Below are 19,338 nucleotides of genomic sequence, written 5' to 3' on the forward strand. Positions count from 1 at the left end.
ACGCATGTACACACACACGCATGTACACACACATGTCATACCTCCGACTATCAGGTAGGAGTTGGGGAAGAGGTTCTTGGCCTGCATGAGGGCCCGAGCGTGGCCGGAGTGGAACAGATCAAAGATGCCGTCTGCATAGACCCGCACTGGACGGTCCACTGAGGATGCAGGAGACAAGAATGTGGAAATGTATCGGTCAGTCTTTCTGTAGAATTGAAATGCATGACAAAGTTTGAGTTGAGTTTTACAAATAGTTGCCATGTACCATTGTATGCCAGTGCCAAAATGTCTGTTCCTTGCTTTGGCTTCTGTTTTTTACAGAATCTGTTTTAAGGCCCTAATGTCTCTCAAACCTCTGATTTTCCCATTAAAAAGCTGATTTTCCCATTAAACAGCTGATTTTCCCATTAAAAAGCTGATTTTCCCATTAAACAGCTGATTTTCCCATTAAACAGCTGTGCACCAGCGTGTGCTGCTTGCTCCTCTAGTTGCTCCAGGGCTTTTCCCTCTCGTCTGGTTGTCTCTCTTTTGTCGCTCAGTGGTGTTGAGGCGCCAGTGCTGAATGGGGGGAATCTGGGTCACGGGCTGAAAAGAGGAGCCCTGAGTCTGACGTTCCCGTCCTGGCACGCCGGGATGGACTCCAGTGCCGAGCCATCCCTCCTCTAGCCAGCCCAACGGACCTCCTCTAGCCAGCCCAACGGAGCAGAAAAGACTTCAGCTGAACACAGACCCCTTGACAGCAAGCACAAACATGGCTGTGCGAGTTAAGGGGCCTCACACCATGATCAGATCTATCTATCACACATTCTTTTAGGCCTTTACCTAAATAAACTAGCTGGTTTCTCACATTCTTTTAGGCCTTTATCAAATAAACTAGCTGGTTTCTAGTCTAGAGCCCCGATGTTCACAATCCAAAGCCCTTTCCATAATGTGACAACTACATACTACAATTACATAAGTAGCAAGTATCCTGAACTCTCTGGAGTAAAACAGAGTGAAATCAATTGTCGACAAATCGACAAATTGTGACAAGTTTACCTTTCTGCGCCAGTGTTTGTGCATCTCTGCACATTAACAAGGGGAGGGGTGGTTAGAAATATTAATGTGGGAAAATGGGTCTTGAGAACTGGATGTTGGATTTAGGAGGAGAGGAGAGAAGAAGAGAGGAGAGGAGAGGAGAAGAGAGGAGAAGAGAAGAGAGGAGAGGAGAAGAGAGGAGAAGACAGGAGAGGAGAGGAGAGGAGAGGAGAGGAGAGGAGAGGAGAAGAGAGGAGAAGAGAGGAGAAGAGAAGAGAGGAGAGGAGAGGAGAAGAGAGGAGAGGAAAAGAGAGGAGAGGAGAAGAGAAGAGAGGAGAGGAGAAGAGAGGAGAAGAGAGGAGAGGACAAGAGAGGAGAAGAGAGGAGAAGAGAGGAGAAGACAGGAGAGGAGAAGACAGGGGAGAACAGCATGGAGAAACAACAGCAGAACTGGACTGACCAGGGGTCCCGCGTCTGGCTTGCTCAATGGTCAGTCTCTCGTGAGGAGCACGGCATCCACAGCTGGTCTCCTTCGCAAATATCGCCGGCTCTGTGAGAGTCTGAGAGGGAGAGAAGAGAAAGGCAAAAGGAGAGAGAGAGAGACAGAATGAGTGAGAGAGAAAGAGAGAGAGAACGTAGAGGAAAAGTATACCATCACTAAGCAGCTCTCTGAAGCTCTGCAGCATGGCGCTCATTTCCATTCCAGACAATCCACACAGTTTGAATATGATGTGATCCCTCAGAGTGGATGACTAAGCAGACTGACCAAAATGACTTATGATATGCAATTGCTCAGACTATAAAGTTCATACTGAGATGATTTAATGGGATGTGTGAAGGCTCCGAAGGCAGCTGGGTGCTGCCACTTACTCCTTATTCCAAATGTATACTGTATGTTTCTGTTCCCAAAACTAATTCCGTTCCACATTTGGAGTATTGATTCCTTAACAGGATATTTGACAGGAGATTTCTACACAAGCTATTGATCTGCTGTCTAAATGCTTTCTGCAGGACTCAGAGCTCCATTGTAGAGCGCCTGGTCCACTCAAGAGCAGGGGGAGAGAGAGAGAGAGAGAGAGAGAGAGAGAGAGAGACTGGCACACCCACGATGTATGTCCAGACACCAGAGAACAGCCTTTCATAAAACAGTCCACCTGACACATACTAACATGATAACGCAGAAGCACTAGCTTGGACAGAGACATCTGGAGATGCTAAATGTTGCATTGCATGGACCATCTGACTGCATCGTCAAAGAAAGGCAAAAAATAGAAACATAAATATTTCATACAAAGAAAAATGGCGCTGCTTCCAAAAGCATTACCACTGTGCCAAAGCCCAGTATATTTCCCCCACAGAACAAGCGCTGTATTGTGTGGAGGAAGCGCAGCTTGACACCAGCACTGACACCAGGCTGCCCGCTATACTGTGGCCATCTGTCTGCACACGACGTGCCACACTAGATGCCCTGCCGGCCCCACACACGACGTGCCACACTAGATGCCCTGCCGGCCCCGCTGGGCAGCTTTTGTCCTTCAGAGCTGCACGGGAGCCACCATGATGGCACACAAACACCATGATATTCACAACAACTCACAGAACTAACACGGCTTTTTATTTTTTTTAAATATTTTTTATTTTTACGAACTGCTCTTGCAACAGCCTGGAAAGACAGCACTGGCAATAAAAAAAACCACAACCAACATGCATTGCACATTGTCATTCCCATGGCAACAGAGACACATAAGCACCCGGAGGATGTGGTAGAGGACCTTTCCCAGAATCCAACACAAGGTGAAGAGGAGGAGCTTGAAATGGCACAAGGGCAGAGGATAAATAAGCAGATGCCTGCATGCTTCCTGGGCGTGCTCCGCGTTACAGCTGCAACTTCTGGGACAAGCCGAGGGATTACGAGGCCGTCAGCAAGCGCACGTCACCAAAGGCCCAACTCCTCCATCAGACACACATGCCCAGACACAGAGGCAGCAGCGTTGGGCGCATCCCTACACCGGCAGCCTCTTTGTCTCCATATCTGACACAAGGAGACTGCACTTAGCTGCACTTAGCTGCTTTTCACACAGGATCAACGCCTGTCTTTCAGCCCCCTCTCCCCCCTTCATGCCAATGCTATGTTGCACACACACACACACACACACACACAGGGAACACTAGCGATGCCCAAGCACGGAACACTCTGTTTCATAACAGGCAACTTACCTCTTCCGGCATCCTCCTCTCTCTCTTCCTCTCTCTCTCTCTCTCTCTCTCTCTCTCTCTCTCTCTCTCTCATGGACCCAAACAAACACACATTCTCTCCTTGCCGGTCACCCTGCCTCAGTCTCCCGTTCTTACAAACAGAACAAAGCGAGTTGGCTCACCGTGTGCGGCTGGGGGCAGGTGTGTTCCAGTTCCTCCATGTTTTTCCCGGCTGGCTCATGGGAGAGGGCCACTCGGTCTGTCCGTTAGTCAATCCACCTGTCTGTGACTCAGCATCGGTGTGTGTGTGTGTGTGTGTCCGAGAGAGGGTGTGTGTGTGTGTGTGTGTGTGGAGCAGCCGTTTTCTTTCTCCCTTGGCTGCTGCTTTGTGGAGCTGCCGTCAGCCTCCCGCACTCTGCTGAGCCCAGACGTGCCCCCCCCCACCCCATCCCCTATTCCCTCCCCGCCTTCTGCCCCTCCCCACACACCCCACCTCCCGCCCCTCCCCACACACCCCACCTCCCAATCCCTGCAGCACAGCTACAGAGGAGGGACTGGCTTCCATACACATGCCTCGGATGCTACTCATGATGACAACAATGAGGCAAAGCGTTCTGATACGGCGAGAGGGAGGCTGATGCCATCCAATCAGAGCCCTAAGCCCTCACCTCTGATTTGCATGTGGCGTGGTGATTGGCTGAGCCAACTGTAGCACCATCACACAACAATCAGCATCACTCAGCATCCCTGAACCATTACATTCAAACCATACAGTATGTCACCATCCACAACGGAAGAGGCCGGATCTACTTGCCAAAACCAGTGTGGACTTGTTTACGTTTTTACATTTGCATGAGGTTAGGAAGACAGATCCTAGTTGATTAAAAGTAAACATCATGCCAGGGGGGCATGGGCTAATTATTGGCTAGGCTACTCAGTTACTTACAAGGAAAGCTCCACTCAATATTTTTGCTCTCAAGTGGCAAGAATAGGCTGAGTCCATCTCCAAAAAACAAAATCGAAAGTTGTTGTAAGCCTATAGTTTAATTGCTGTAACAAGCTGGTAGCCTACATCCATGGCCCTCATAGGTTTTTTTGATGCAGTTTACATCTTAAAAAAAAAAAAAAACTCAAAAGTAGCACATTATGATTCGTGTCACACAAAAGATACTACATTTCTAGATTGCAACAACAGCCCAACAACAATTTGCCATTTAAAATCCAAACAATTGCTAATGCATATGTCCCATCAAGACTCTTTAATTATTAGCCTAATGGGTGGCCTACCTTACGTGATCTTTTTGTGCGTCTTCTTCCCACCATGCTGTAAGATGCAGCAGTCTCCTCTCCTGAACTTTCTGTGAGACCAGGGCTGCTTGCTGCTGGATGCGTCTGATGGTGGTGACGATAGCACAGTGCGCTCAAAGTTCATGCCAAATCGTCCTTCTGCTCAGCGTCTCTAAATGACCATTGTTCCCGCTGACTGAAAATCATTGTTGTTGGATTATGCATATGCCATAGGCTAGCCGTTCCTACTTTGAGAGAGAGAGAGAGAGAGAGAGAGAGGGCAACGTCCTTTGTGATGCCTAAACTCAATTTCTGGTGCATCAAGGGCACAGTGAAAGCGCACATCCCAATTAATTCGTTCACCCAGCGGTTATAATTCATCTAGGCCTAGATTATGGTACACTCTTAAAACAAATGTGTTGAAAACAACACAGCTTGCGTTGTTTTCAACACATCTCTGTGTCTAGATAGGGACAACACAATTTATGTTGTTTCCTTTTTTTTTATTTGTTACACAATATGTGTTGAAAACAACACAACTTTTGTTGAAAACAACACAACTTGCATCATTTTTTAACACATGTCTGTGTCAAGACAGGGATAACACATTTGTTTTAAGAGTGTAGGCGTATGATATAGCCTATCAACAGGTTAGGCTATAGGTCAAATATTTTCTATAGTAGAACATAGGGCTACATCATCATCATCATCATCTCTCATAGCTATAGGCATAATTTGTATAGGCCCTGCTAAACAATAATGTAAACGCAACATAGGCCTAGTCCAAACTCAAGGATTCGTTGAGTTGCCACATAGGGGATTACACAATCCCGCTGCAATTTGACTAGGCTACTTGACTTGAACTAGTTGATAGGCTAGGCTAGGCTATTTATCTTGCTTTTGTCTTAAGAAATATGCTGGATGGATAAATTAAATAATATTTTCTTTCTTTTAGTTATTGAAACATTTAATCAATTTTGAAATGGCCTATTCTGCGTTTAGTTTTAATCAACTCAGTGTCAGTGTAAAACAGCGCATCTTGTGGCCAAGTTTTCCTATTGGCCCTTGCATGGTGACGGTATTTCCGCCATACAAGTTTCCCCGGGAAGACGCTTTGGCGCGGAATCTGTTGTTGTGGCCGAAGAATTCGTGCAAATATTGAGTCTGCTCAGGTAGACAAATGGCTCCGGTTTCAAATCCCGACAAAGACATGGACAGTCCAACCACTGGTGAGTGGTCTTCGTGAGTTTAAATACAGTGAAGAAGCGATTTATCATTATCATGCAGAGAAGTGGGGGCAGCGTCCATCTCTGTCGACCAAGTTAGCCGATAACGTTACCTCAAGGAATTGACGTTAGCCGGCTAGTTCTGGATAAATTTAACTGTTGTCTGGTTAGTCTCTACGAACATAATTGTAGAGACGTTCATGCTCCTTGTGTTTTCTTCGACATAGGCTAACCGTAGACTAACCTAACGTTAACATTTCAGGATAACGTTCAGGGTGCAAGCTAAGTGAGTCAACATGAAATGTTCAGACTGAGGCTAACAGTTCGCCAAAGATTACTAGGCTAGTTTAGTCATGTAATTCAACGTTATACTTTGGGTTGGAGAAAAACCACCAATCTGACATGTGTTATCATAGGAACAAGAGTGATACGGGTTTCTGTATGAAGTTTACTCAAGTGATATCCTTTCTCGTGCACAACGTTACCAGTCTGCCGTACCCGTCACCTGCCAGCTGTCTAGTGTCTACGGCGCGCTTCATGTCATGGCAGGCATTCGACTCTCCATGATGAATTTGTTTTGCGTCATATAGATTCTGGGGATGGCTGCGGCCTCGCTGCTACCCGCTCCAGGAGGGAGAAGAGGGAGAAAGTTGGGCGCAAATCAGCCTTGGAGCAGCTGAAAAGGGCCAAGAAGGGAGAGAAAGTGAAGTATGAGGTGAGTAAAAGATGGAACACCTCCTATAATTTTACCTATTATAATCTAAAGCAGTGGTTCTCAACCTTTTTTCAGTGATGTACCCCCTGTGAAAGATTTTTTCAGCCAAGTACCCCCTAACCAGCGCAAAGCATTTTTAGTTGAGAAAAAGACTTAAAACAGCACTGTGCCATCAGTGTCTAATTTATTAAACTTTGGAACGAATACAACGCATACACAATTTAAACATTTGAAAAAAACTATTTTGAACATTTTAAATTTTAATAATCCATGACTAAATTTATTGCAAATGATTCAAACTAATGTAGTGAAAACAGTTACCATATAACCATTTAATTTTATGAACTTATTTTTTCCTGAAATATTTATTAAATAATTGTTTTTAAAGTATTTTTGCATAGATTCTACTTTTTAAATATAAGTATATTTTAAAATCTCACGTACCCCCTGGAGTGCCTTCACGTACCCCCAGGGGTACGCGTGCCCCCATTTGAGAACCACTGATCTAAAGTATCTGTACAGTACCTGAGCAGACCCTCAATATTTACAGAAAAACAACTCTTTCTGGGGTTAACATTATCATAACTGTATCACACACTTTTGTTTGGGACTTAACAACCTTGATATTGTGCCTAGTATGAAAAGCCATGTTTGCTAATGCTGCTTGCTTCCTCAGCTGGAGGAGTTTGAGAATGTGTATGAAGAAGTGGATGAGGCTCAGTATTCGCGCATGGTGCGAGAGCGACAAGATGATGACTGGATCATTGACGATGGTGAGACTCAGCTGTTCATCAGTCACATTTGTGTCGCAGGTGTCATTATGGTGCATTTTTCCCTCAGGTCTTTACTAAATAAATGTGTTGTGTCTCTTAACAGACGGGATGGGCTATGTAGAAGACGGGAGAGAGATCTTTGATGAAGAGCTCGCTGATGACGCTCTGAATCAGAATGCTAAAGGTAGGGGAACATGTGTTATCTTTAGCTCATGCACTTTTCTGAATCAGAATGCTAAAGGTAAGGGAACATGTGTTATCTTTAGCTCATGCACTTTTCTGAATCAGAATGCTAAAGGTAGGGGAACATGTGTTATCTTTAGGTCATGCACTTTTCTGTCTGTGAAACTGATATCTAAATCGTTTCATTGCTTTATCCTCTCAGTAAGTTGTCTATAACTTCTTGTTGAGCTTCAGTTTTCCTTTGATAACATTCCCAAGCTCATGTGTTGGAAACAGGAAAAGCAGGGGGTAAAGCCGGAGATGCCAAAGACAAAAAGAACATGAAGAAAGTATCCCTGGCCAAACCCAACAGCATCAAGAGCATGTTTATGAACAGCAACGTGAAGAAGCCAGCGGAGGTCAGTAAGATCATCCTTCACACGGCGTCTAAAGCCGTCCTCTGTCACTGATATATTACGTACATTCAGTGTTCAATTATTTAAGTTGCATTGTATAAGATGTTTGTTTTGTTCCTTATCTCTCTGCAGAAAGATGTTGATCTGTCCAAAGATGACTTATTGGGTGACCTTTTGCAAGACCTGCATTCAGAGGTGAGCTTTAAGTCCACAATGGGTAATGACCCAATTACACTTAATACTTGTGATCCTAATTTCTGAAGTCATGAAAATTCTTGAAATTACTGAATTCTTTTTTAGGAAATATAATCAAGTCGTATCTTTTTTTTTTAGCTGAGCCAAAACATTCATGTATTCTTGATGACTAATGCATTTATGACCATGGAGAAGTTTGAGACTGTTTTTGTGGAAGAAGGAGAGTGAACCCTTTACACTTTTTATAACCATCAGAAACCAGCCCTCCTCACGCCCCCTCCTGTTGTCACCCTGAAGAAGAAGAAAACAATGGGGTCCCCCATGAACCCCTTCTCCGTTAGGCCTCAACCCCCAAAGGTATTTGCTGTGCTCACTGATTTGACACCAGGGACAGAAGTTCATAGAGAATCTAATGAGTCAGCCCTGTGTATTGATGCATTGACATTTACATTAGTACTTTGTACAACCAAAGGATTAAAGTGTGTGTGATGCTCTGATTGTTGCAGGAGATGCTGCCTGCTCCAGGGTCAAAGGTGAAATCATCAGTCTCTGTGGCACCATCAGCCCCGGCAAGAAAGCCTCAACCCCAGGCCCCCAAACCCGCCCCTCTGGCCAAAGCCATTAAAGTGGAGGATCCAGATCCAGAGGAAGAAGGTAATAGATTACTAAAGTGTGACATCACGTTTCCCTAGCAACCAATTTTCTGTTCTACACAAACCAAATTAACAATGTGAAATACTATGCCAGACCAAAGTTTTATAGAAAATGATTTTTTTTTTTTTTAAGTGTCCGAAGCCTCCCCGGGTGACAGTAGTAACGTTATGTAATCAGAACAGATTAGGCCAATTTACCGTTACGTTATAAACTTCATATTTCATGCTAGCGCAAACTTTTCCTTTTAATACCCCGGAAGAATGCATAAAAGCCTCGACATGTTTCGATCTAGTGATTTTCACCTCTTGAAATTTATTTATTCTCGTTTTCAAAGAAAGAATACAGCGAAGCAATAGTAAACGGCATTCTAATCATGGAAGCAATAGAAAACGGCATTCTAATCATGGAAGCAATAGTAAACGGCATTCTAATCATGGAAGCAATAGAAAACGGCATTCTAATCATGGAAGCAATAGTAAACGGCATTCTAATCATGGAAGCAATAGAAAACGGCATTCTAATCATGGAAGCAATAGTAAACGGCATTCTAATCATGGAAGCAATTAGGCTTATTCGATCTACGTAATAATCAGGTAATAACGTTCGCAGCGGCCATTTTGTTGATATAGAAAATGCATAGGTAGGTCTATTTAATGCAGCTGTCAATTGACAAGCGCGACAGCGCCGGTATGATCGCTGTAGGCTATTTATTTATTTGTACAAAATTTAACGTGATGGTAGGCCTATGTTGTGCAATAGGCCTAGGCTACAGGGCAGGCCGTTCTAACAACAGCAATACAGGCCGTTCTAACAGCAAATAGCTCTAGATTCACCCACTGTCAGAAACATAGCCTACCTGTCAACTTTTTCCCAGCTGTCTTCCTGTTTTAATATTTTCCCGTAAAATATCCCATATTTTATTACTTTCATAATAGCCCCATCGGACTTGGCCGTCTCTTTACTGTTGTCCTGTACCCCCTGCCCTTCCAGCGAAAATATGTTTTTAAAGCATCGTTTTGCTTGAGAGTGATCAGAACAGTGTGGGAGAGAGCACGATTTGATGCCAATCTCTAGCTTAGCTTCACACCTCGTTTAATTAGTGCAGCAGTTTTGTAGTAGGCCTACGACTTCTTGCTCTCAGCAGAGGGATAGCAACAGAAGGACGAATGTTGAAATGCCCCTGTATTTTGGGTGAGTAACCCGGAAAATCTCCCTTATTTTCGTTGCTCAATGTTGACATGGTCAGAAAACGAGAAGAGAATGAGACTGAGAAGTAGTCAGCGCAGGAGAGACTTGTGGCTACATAGGATAAATAGCCTAGGCTAAACTTACAGCCAACTCCTCACATCGCCATTATTATATTTGTATTATTAATACTATATTATATTGTCCTCTGTGGGCTTAAGTTAAATACGTTTTAGACAGCGCAGACAGCTGCCCCTATGCAATGCGGAGACATCAGCAGTAGCCTGATGTAGTCGCCTACCATAGATTACCTTTGGACATAATTGCATTTGCATAGATAGCATTGCTAGGTAGGCAATGTTAGCCAACGTTTACAGTAGCCTAAAGGCTAATATATTTATTCATGATGCGCCCTTTTCAGCTTGTCTTAGTGGAACGGCAAGTGGCAGATAGTAGGAACAAACTCAGCGGAGAAAGATATCAGTAGATACTTCTGATTTGTATAGTGTTTTGTTCACTTGGATTTTGGAAATGTTACAGAGAATATGTTAGCCCTTTCTGCCAGACATGTAGTTGCATCATAGATCCTCCTGTAGAAGTTATCAGACAAAAACGATCACTGGCTAACCCACTTTAAACTAGGCCTACTTTAGCAAAGTCCTTGGCTGCAGGTTGTGAGCAACAGGCAAACGCAAGATACAATTGCAGTCCAATGAGATGCAACTTTATTCTCTGCGATCATGGCAATGTTAGACGATGTCGTTGGTGGAACAAATATAAGTTCGCCGACCTTGACTCAGGCGACTTGAACGCTTGTCCCCTTCAGCTGCGACGTGTGCCGATGTATGAACAAGACAGTTAGGCTATAAATAAATATCGGGGTAATTCAGTTGACAATAATCGATAATAAGCGATTGTCACATAGAATATAGCCTATAGAACTGGAATGTCATATCAACAATATGGCCGCGGCGGTGTTTGCGAATAAGCCCTATAGAAAACGGCATTCTAATCATGGAAGCAATAGAAAACGGCATTCTAATCATGGAAGCAATAGTAAACGGCATTCTAATCATGGAAGCAATAGAGTCCCGAAGCCATGACGTAACGTTGCCAAGGCAGCAATTTCACTGGATCTAAACAAATCAATCTACCATTAGAAATCACCATAGCGGTGGCTTTCTTAATATATTTCAATCATTTTACAACGTTTCTAAGACATTAGTATATTTTTTGTACACTGTAGGAATCACATACTACAACATATATTCATACCAACACGATCAAATTCGTGACTACAGAGTTTTATTTTAGCATGGGTTTCCTCCGTAAAAGGGACCTGCATGTAACTTCACAGCATGCGGTTAAAATCCTTAAATTCACGGACGTGTTTTGGCTTTATTTTTTTGGCAAAAAACGTCGCTCTTAACAGCCACCAGCCTTTGAGAAGACGTGAAATATCCACTGGAATTTTGTTTCTTTCTATTACACCTGCCAGGGAACCCGTGTTATGTGGCTAAGCTGCTGCCTAGCAGGTAAAACACGCTTAAATGGATATATTTATTTTTATTAGCTAGAAATGATGCCACATGTCTACATTCAATGCTATTTATGCCACTTCGAAAGTTTGTTTAGATCCAGTGATTCTGCCGTCATGGAAACGCTACGTCACACTTCGGGACTCTATAGTAAACGGCATTCTAATCATGGAAGCAATAGTAAACGGCATTCTAATCATGGAAGCAGCGCTCTCTTCATGCCAGTCCCTGGCTTCTCCTGTGACATGACGGGCCCTCATTGCAGGGCGAAGTGCCAAGTCTAAAGTCCAACTAAAGATTGCTTGATTAAGTTGTTCCGGGGTCAGTGTAGTCCTATGTAATAGAATTGACATATGTAAGTCACTTGAAAAGTGTCTGCTAAATTAATAAGATCAATTATAAGTGTTAATAACTACGCAGAATCTATTTGCAAATGTAATACCATGAGAAGATAGATAGATATATAGATATATAGATAGATAGATACTTTATTGATCCCCAAGGGGAAATGCAAGACCCTGAGCACAAACATCAGTGGGCCAGCTAAAAGCTGCCTCACGCCACATGGTTGTTAGTTAGCGTAAGGACTTTGCTCATAGACTGAGTTTGCACTTTGCCCAACATTTGAATTAGGACCCCATACTCTTGTGTGTGCTGTGCGCATCTTTGTAGTATCAATGCTGGTTATTGTCATTGTCCTCATAAGCACTTGGTATGTGTTTTTCAGAGGAAGAGCCGCTGCAGTTTGACGAGGTGGACTTTGATGAGCCGATGGAGGTGGGTGACGAGGATGCCGCAGAAGCAGTGGTGAAGACGGAGGCCAAAGTCGAGCCCGAGGTCAAACCTGCCGTGAAGGTCGAGCCCAAGAGTGAACTGCACGATGCTATGCTCATGTAAGTCTGCCAGGGCGACACCAGCCTTAGATTTACATTTATTCTGGCCCCAGCTGTGGCGCAACTGGCTGGGGCACCTGCACCGTACGCCGGCGACCCGGGTTCGATTCTCACCCCGTGGTCCTTTCCGGATCCCACCCCGACTCTCTCTCCCACTTACTTCCTGTCATTCTCCACTATCCTATCTGATTAAAGGCATAAAAGGCCCAAAAAATATACTTAAAAAAAAGATTTACATTTATTAATTTAGCAGACACTGTTGTCCAAAGTGACTTACATATGTCAACTATATTACAAGGGATTGCATTGTCACCGGAGCAACTTGGGGTTAAGTGTCTTGCTCAAGGGCACAATGGTGGAAGCCGGGAGTTGAACCCACAACTTTCAGACTACTGCACGCTAGCCCAGCTCCTTAACTTTGCTGTCTGCATTTTCCCCTGGCCTGTATTTGGGGACCGGCTGTTATTTGTACGCATGTGTTGATTGAGTGTTGGGTGTTTTCCCGTCAGCTCGGACGTAACGGGAGGCTGGGAGAAGATGGAGGGGGACGAGGGGGCTGGCGAGGCCCCTGTGGAGGTGCAGGTGGACGCCAGTCAGCTCCCCCTGGTGGACGGCCCCGACGGGGACAAGGTGTTCCGCTTCTACTGGCTGGATGCCTTCGAGGACCAGTACAGCCAACCAGGTGCGTTTCTTCTACTACTACTACTACTACTCTGATCTCCTGTTGAATAGAGTGTAATGGGTATTGTCAGGGGTTGCTGATGGTTATGGTTCTTAGCAGATGCTTTTGTCCAAAGCGATGACATCAATAAACATTATGTTCACTTTAATATGAACAGTTTATAGTAAATTCATATGGCGGAAATACAAAATACAAACTACATAGTAAATGCTTATAGTGCTGCCACTAACGACTAATTTTCTAACGACTAATCTTTCGACTAATTTTTCGATTAGTCGACTAATCTAAACGACTAATTTTTTTAAAAATCAAGTGTTTGTTATTTTGTTGTGTCCATTTTATTTTGAATAATAATGAATAATGAACTCAACTAAAGGCAAAGCGTAAAATATTATATCACCCTACTTTTGTTAGAGTAAGTCAACTGTTCAAAAACATTATGTATTAAAAAAAAACCCACCCATTTAAAATGCTACCTTCAGATCTGATGTCAGACCTTTGATAGACTTTATTTGTATGCCAGTGTTGCCATGGACATTGACAACTTCTTTGACCTGAGGCCCGGTCATGGCATACTTTGGGGTCGTAGGGCCCACCTACATGAAATCTCCACCTCCATCAAATTATCATTATATCACATCACAATTATTATTGTTATGCTATATTGTTACACATGCACTTCAAAGCAGCCAGTGTTTAAAGTGCCTGTTCACAAAAAGTTTGTGAAAACATGCACATCAGAGGACTGCTTTACTAATGTAAAATATAATTACAATAGTTCTATTGCTTTTGCATGGTTGCATGATAAATACTTCTCAAAACAACAGCAATTATATGGGTGTCATCGTTTTGGGATGTTTCCCTCATGCAAACATCATACACTGGTAGGCAAATGGAAATAATATTGACATATTTAATTATGCCACAAGCTTTTGGCCACTTATTCAAATTTGACTATACAATACTTTAGATGGTGTATTATAGTCTGTGCTCTGTTTTTATGGAAGTTGCATAAATCCACATTGTTCTATTAAATGTAGTTTCATAATTAAGTAGACTTCCAATAGGTTGAATTGGAGCTTTGCTACCAACGTTATCAAGTGGTTTCAGTTTCTCTCTCGCATTGAATGAACGCTCATACCACCATTTAATTGTATGCCTCTGACACCAAATTAACAAGTATTTCCTACTTTTTGCAGAAACGTTTATTTCTTTTTCTGTCGGGCCGCGGTTTCTTGATCAATTGCGCAGCAAATTATCAGACGAAGCCCCGGGAATAATTTCGTTCCGCGGCTCCGGACCAGCAGTGTCCACGTTACGGCCGGTGCTGGTCCGCGCGGCCCATAGTTTGAGAAACGCTGGACTTTGAAAGGCGACAGGAGTTGACGGCTTTGCAAATGAGCCTAATATCAGCATGTTCAAAGCAAGTAGGCTACAGGCACTTTGTGCGTCTTACATAGGTTACCTCACTTTATCAGTTGGCTTGAACGCTAAAAAAATATGCGTCGTGACTTATTGACCACGCAAATGACGCACACCTTGATTGTTGATATCACGAGCGGCGGCATGTTCGTGTTAACGTTTTTTTGTATGAATGAATTACAGTAGCCTAATGACACGCCGTTGCGTTGTCATGTCTCTTCACTTAATTTATTTCAATTTCCACAATACTATATTAGTCAGAGTTTGGACTAGCTCAACCTACTAGCTTTGCTCCCCCCACTTAGCTCTGCCTAAGAATGAATTGTGCTGAAAGCAGGCAGGCGTGTTAACAGTTTGCGTGCATAGCGGGGTTTAAAACGGCCAAAGTCTTAGTAGCCTGTTTAACATCCAAAGACAGTCATTGTACAAGAGTTAATAACATAGAGTTAATATACCATTACAGTGAGCCGTTTGAGACCAAAAATAAATAGGTGGTCAATAGTAAAACGACTTTTCGACTAAAAAAATTGCCGTCGACTAATTTTCATGGTCGATTAGGTCGACTAAGTCGACTAATCGCGGCAGCACTAAATGCTTATCAGAAGGGCGACAAGATATTAGGTTTTGGGCTTTTGGTGAGGGTAGAATCAATATTGGGGGATGCTTGTGATGAATGTTAAATTGTTATAGCATTTGAATAACAACACAAACAACTAAAGTAAAATAAAAGGCCTATAATTTACAGACCATTACTGTGTGTTTTAAATATCAATTTCTTAGGTAATACAGTCAATTTTACGCTGTTTAACTTGATGTAAGCCTATTTAGAAATTGTGCATGGTCATTTTAAGGGCTTTGTGTCTAAACGGTTCTCAAAGCGCCAGCTCTTGTTCAAGGCTTATTCACAAACTTGAGCCTTGTGTTTGTACCACATTGATGGTACAATATTAACAATAATATCCATAATATTAAGTTGTTACAAGCAGCCATAATTGTTTTGGAAATGTAATGTAATGGCGTGTTGCTAGCCTGACATTTCTGTTTGCAATTAAAAGTGAATTGTGACCCTGCCGGGTAGCCACCTAGCTATCTGAGTGGTGCTTATGTGCTTCATCAGGTAAATGCTTAGCTTAAAGGTACACTATGGCAAGATGGATACCCTAGAGGTAAAAACGTTCAGCAAAGGTGTTGGTGTCTATATGTGTGTGTGTGTGTGTGTTGAGTTTGTGCCCTAGATAGATAGATAGATAGATATACTTTATTGATCCCTAGGGGAAATTCAAGGTCACAGTAGCATACAGACAGCACACACACATTCAATAACAGCAGAAAAAGTCATTAAAAGTATATAATATAAAAAAACACAACTAAGCAATAAGGACTGTAGAAGATAAAGAATATACTAAATATACAAAATACAAATTCTACTAAATAAAACTTAATCAAAATCAATTCTAAAAAACAGTATCCACATAGTGGGTGAATAATCAATCAGGTGCGCTTGCAATGACTGAAGCAGGGACTGAGCCTGTGGTTCTCAGTGCATAAGGTAAGGTGCTCTGTGTGAATGAGTGTCATGGTGATGGTGCAAATGAGTAAGTCAAACAGTGCAACAGTGCAAGAATAAAGTCTATATATCTATATATAAATAACTATATTAAGAAAGGTATGTGGCATGGAGGGAGGGGTTGTGCATATGTGCTAATACAGCACACAAACAGTGAGGCAGAAGACAAATGTAAAGTGACTAGTGGACAGACAGTTGGAGGTGGTGAAGAGGCAGACAGACTATGCGGAGAAGTCTATTTCTCCTCTTCCCTTAAGTGATGCATTAAACAGTTCAATGGCCCTGGGGATGAATGACTTCCTCAGTCTATCTGTTGTGCAAGGCAGTGAGCGAAGTCTCCAGCTGATCAGGCTCTTCTGCTTAACAATAGTGCTGTGGAGTGGATGACACTCATTGTCCAAGATGTTGATCAGTTTGTTCAGGGTACTTTTGTCAGATATTGAAGTGATGCACTCCAGTTCAGCTCCCACTACAGAGCCAGCTTTCCTTACCAGCCTGTCAAGTCGCCCCACATCCTTCTTCTATGTGCTTCCTCCCCAACATACCAGTGCATAGAAGAGGACGCTGGCAACAACAGACTGGTAGAACATCCTGAGGAGCTTGCTGCACACATTGAAGGAGCGCAGCCTCCTCAGGAAGTACAGCCTGCTCTGCCCTTTCTTGTAGAGTGCGTCAGTGTTGGCTGACCAGTCCAGTTTATTGTCCAGGTGGAGACCCAGGTACTTGTAGGTGCTTACCACTTCGACATTGACCCCATCAATGGAGACTGGTAGCAGAGCGGAAATCCACCACCATCTCCTTGGTCTTTGAAGTGTTGAGTTGGAGATGATTGAGTTTGCACCATTGCACAAAGTCCTCCACCAGGCTCCTATACTCCTCCTCCTGCCTGTTCCTGATACACCCCACAATTGCAGTGTCGTCAGAAAACTTCTGCATGTGGCATGACTCAGTGTTGTAGCGGAAGTCAGATGTGTACAAGGTGAACAGGACTGGAGAGAGCACAGTTCCCTGTGGCGCTCCGGTGCTGCTGATCACAGTGTCAGAGAGACAGTTCTTCAGTCTGACGAACTGTGGTCGCTCCGTCAGGTAATCTGTGATCCAGGTTACCAGGTGAGCGTCCACACCCATTTGCAAGAGCTTGTCTCCCACTCTGAGGGGTTGGACTGAGGTCTACCTGTTGGTCTCTACAGGTGTGGTGTTCCTGTTCGGCAAGGTGTGGATCGAGTCAGCCCGAGCCCACGTGAGCTGCTGTGTGGCGGTGAAGAACATCGAGAGGACCATGTACCTTCTCCCCAGAGAACATGTGAGTTCCATGTACCTTCTCCCCAGAGAACACGTGAGTTCCAGATCTGGTCACCGGCTCGATTGTCCAAGCTCCTTGCTCCATGCCCCATGCCCCATGCCCCATACTCCATGCTCCATGCCCCATACTCCATGCCCCATGCCCCATGCTCCTTGCTCCATGCCCCATACCCCATACCCCATACTCCATACTCCATGCTCCATACTCCATGCCCCGCCCCATACTCCATGCCCCATACTCCATGCCCCATACTCCATGCCCCATACTCCATGCCCCATGCTCCATGCCCCATGCTCCATGCCCCATGCTCCATGCCCCATGCTCCATGCCCCATGCCCCATGCCCCATGCCCCATGCTCCATGCCCCATGCTCCATGCCCCATGCCCCATGCTCCATGCCCCATGCCCCATGCCCCATGCTCCATGCCCCATGCTCCATGCCCCATGCCCCATGCCCCATGCTCCATACTCCATGCTCCATGCTCCATGCCCCATACTCCATGCCATGCTCCATACCCCATGCTCCATGCCCCGTACTCCATACTCTATACTCCATGGCCCCATACTCCATACTCCATACTCCATGCTCCATGCTCCATGCCCCGCCCCATGCCATGCTCCCAAGCTTCCTGATGATCTTGGAACATGAGAACCCTCATCTCCCACATGTGATGACTTTCTTTCTATGGTTGTATAGTTACAGTAATGCTATGGGGGTCGATCCACATCAATAAAGGCATCTGCAAAATTATGGAAATAAATGTTTTATTCTGTGTGTATGCTATCAGTGAGGTCAGACATGCTGACAGAACATTATGGGTCGTTGTTCACTCTTTTCTATTTTGTCTCGGACTAACAGAAGGTTAATTTGGCCACTGGGGAGGAGACAGACCAGCCAGTGGGCCTAATGGATGTCTATCAGGAGTTCAGCAGTCTCTCAGAGAAGTTTAAGATCATGAAGTTCAAGTCCAAGGTTTGTGAACGCGAGATCTGTTGTAGTATTTATTTGTGTAATGGCACCTAGTATCCTGTGTGTACGAGTCAGATGTTATCCTAGTTACTGTCTACTCTTCCCTGTTTGACTTGGTAGAAAGTGGAGAAGAGCTACGCCTTTGAGATCCCAGATATTCCCACGCAAAGCGAATACCTGGAGGTGAGGTACTCGGTGAGTATTAGCATTTTTTTATGGCTGATATATTTTTTGGGCTTTTTGCTACAGGAAGTGAGTGAGATAGAGAGATGGGGTGGGATCGGGAAATGAACGCAGGTCAGATTTGAACCTGGGTCCCCGTGGGCACTTGGACCTTTACATGGTATGTAGCTCTGTAGCCTGTTGCGCCCAAAACACACACACTCATTTGGACCTTTACATGGTATGTGCTCTGTAGCCTGTTGCGCCACAGCGCACACACACAAACAAACACACACACATTTGGATCTTTACATGGTATGTGCTCTGTAGCTCTGTAGCCTGAGGTTAAAATGTAAATGACTACTAGTTAAAGGTGCTCTTAGCGATGCCACGCGTTTTTTAGGCTAAAACATTTTATGTCACTTACTGCAAGCATCACCTATCCAACCGCTAGCTGTCTGTGTCCTGAATACACTGTAAAAAAAGCGATCTCTGTGGACAGCCCAGGCTCCAAAAACGGCAACAAAAACAACCTGGGCAAACCTAGCCCATAAAAACATAACAAACTGTTCCAGCAAATCACAGACGAGATGCGCGTTTATGAGAGTTTCAATTGCACAGGAGCAGCATGGGAGGGAGGGGGAGGAAGTAGCGAGCTAGCTCTCTGTTTTGTTTGAAAGTCAACAGAAGTGACGTTACCCAGCATCGCTTAGAGCACCTTTAAATCTACATGAATACGGAGATAAAACCAAAAGAAATCAGTCAGTAGCCATTAAGAAGGCATGAGCTTTTAAAAGTTGTAATTTTTATGAAGGCCAAATACTAGTCAAGGTAATTCTCACACCAGTACATTAACTATAAAGTGTCAGGTAATTATCCTCAGGCTTCGTTAACACCACCCGGAAGTAATTGATGACCTGTTTAATTGTCTTGGGTCTGTGTTGGCTGTAATCTTGATGCTTCACTGACACCAAC

General features: G+C 44.0%; 2 protein-coding genes across 2 annotated transcripts in view; one reads left to right on the forward strand and one right to left on the reverse strand.

The window, feature by feature from the left end:
- pcyt1ba (phosphate cytidylyltransferase 1B, choline a) overlaps window positions 1–3,458 on the reverse strand; it is a 7,634-nt gene extending 4,176 nt beyond the window's left edge. Inside the window, exons 1-3 of the mRNA XM_076291209.1 lie at window positions 3,396–3,458; window positions 1,478–1,577; window positions 42–158 (exon numbers count right to left, since the gene is read on the reverse strand). Of these exons, the coding sequence (XP_076147324.1) occupies window positions 42–158; window positions 1,478–1,577; window positions 3,396–3,434 (256 nt within the window). The 5' untranslated portion in view covers window positions 3,435–3,458. The remainder of the gene's footprint in view (window positions 1–41; window positions 159–1,477; window positions 1,578–3,395) is intronic.
- A 2,149-nt stretch (window positions 3,459–5,607) lies between these two features.
- The window catches only part of pola1 (polymerase (DNA directed), alpha 1), a 28,008-nt gene continuing 14,277 nt past the window's right edge, over window positions 5,608–19,338 (forward strand). The window contains exons 1-13 of the mRNA XM_076291405.1: window positions 5,608–5,729; window positions 6,317–6,441; window positions 7,118–7,214; window positions 7,318–7,398; window positions 7,674–7,795; window positions 7,925–7,987; window positions 8,243–8,344; window positions 8,494–8,641; window positions 12,092–12,257; window positions 12,767–12,939; window positions 17,119–17,231; window positions 18,091–18,204; window positions 18,322–18,396. Coding sequence (XP_076147520.1) covers window positions 5,681–5,729; window positions 6,317–6,441; window positions 7,118–7,214; window positions 7,318–7,398; window positions 7,674–7,795; window positions 7,925–7,987; window positions 8,243–8,344; window positions 8,494–8,641; window positions 12,092–12,257; window positions 12,767–12,939; window positions 17,119–17,231; window positions 18,091–18,204; window positions 18,322–18,396 — 1,428 coding nt within the window. The 5' untranslated portion in view covers window positions 5,608–5,680. The remainder of the gene's footprint in view (window positions 5,730–6,316; window positions 6,442–7,117; window positions 7,215–7,317; window positions 7,399–7,673; window positions 7,796–7,924; window positions 7,988–8,242; window positions 8,345–8,493; window positions 8,642–12,091; window positions 12,258–12,766; window positions 12,940–17,118; window positions 17,232–18,090; window positions 18,205–18,321; window positions 18,397–19,338) is intronic.

The sequence above is a fragment of the Alosa pseudoharengus genome, unplaced genomic scaffold (assembly GCF_046254945.1).
Source record: "Alosa pseudoharengus isolate Yale_2024_CS ecotype anadromous, Long Island Sound unplaced genomic scaffold, YU_APseudo_1.1 YU_APseudo_1.1_scf_18, whole genome shotgun sequence".
In the NCBI taxonomy this organism is placed as follows: Eukaryota; Metazoa; Chordata; class Actinopteri; order Clupeiformes; family Clupeidae; genus Alosa; species Alosa pseudoharengus.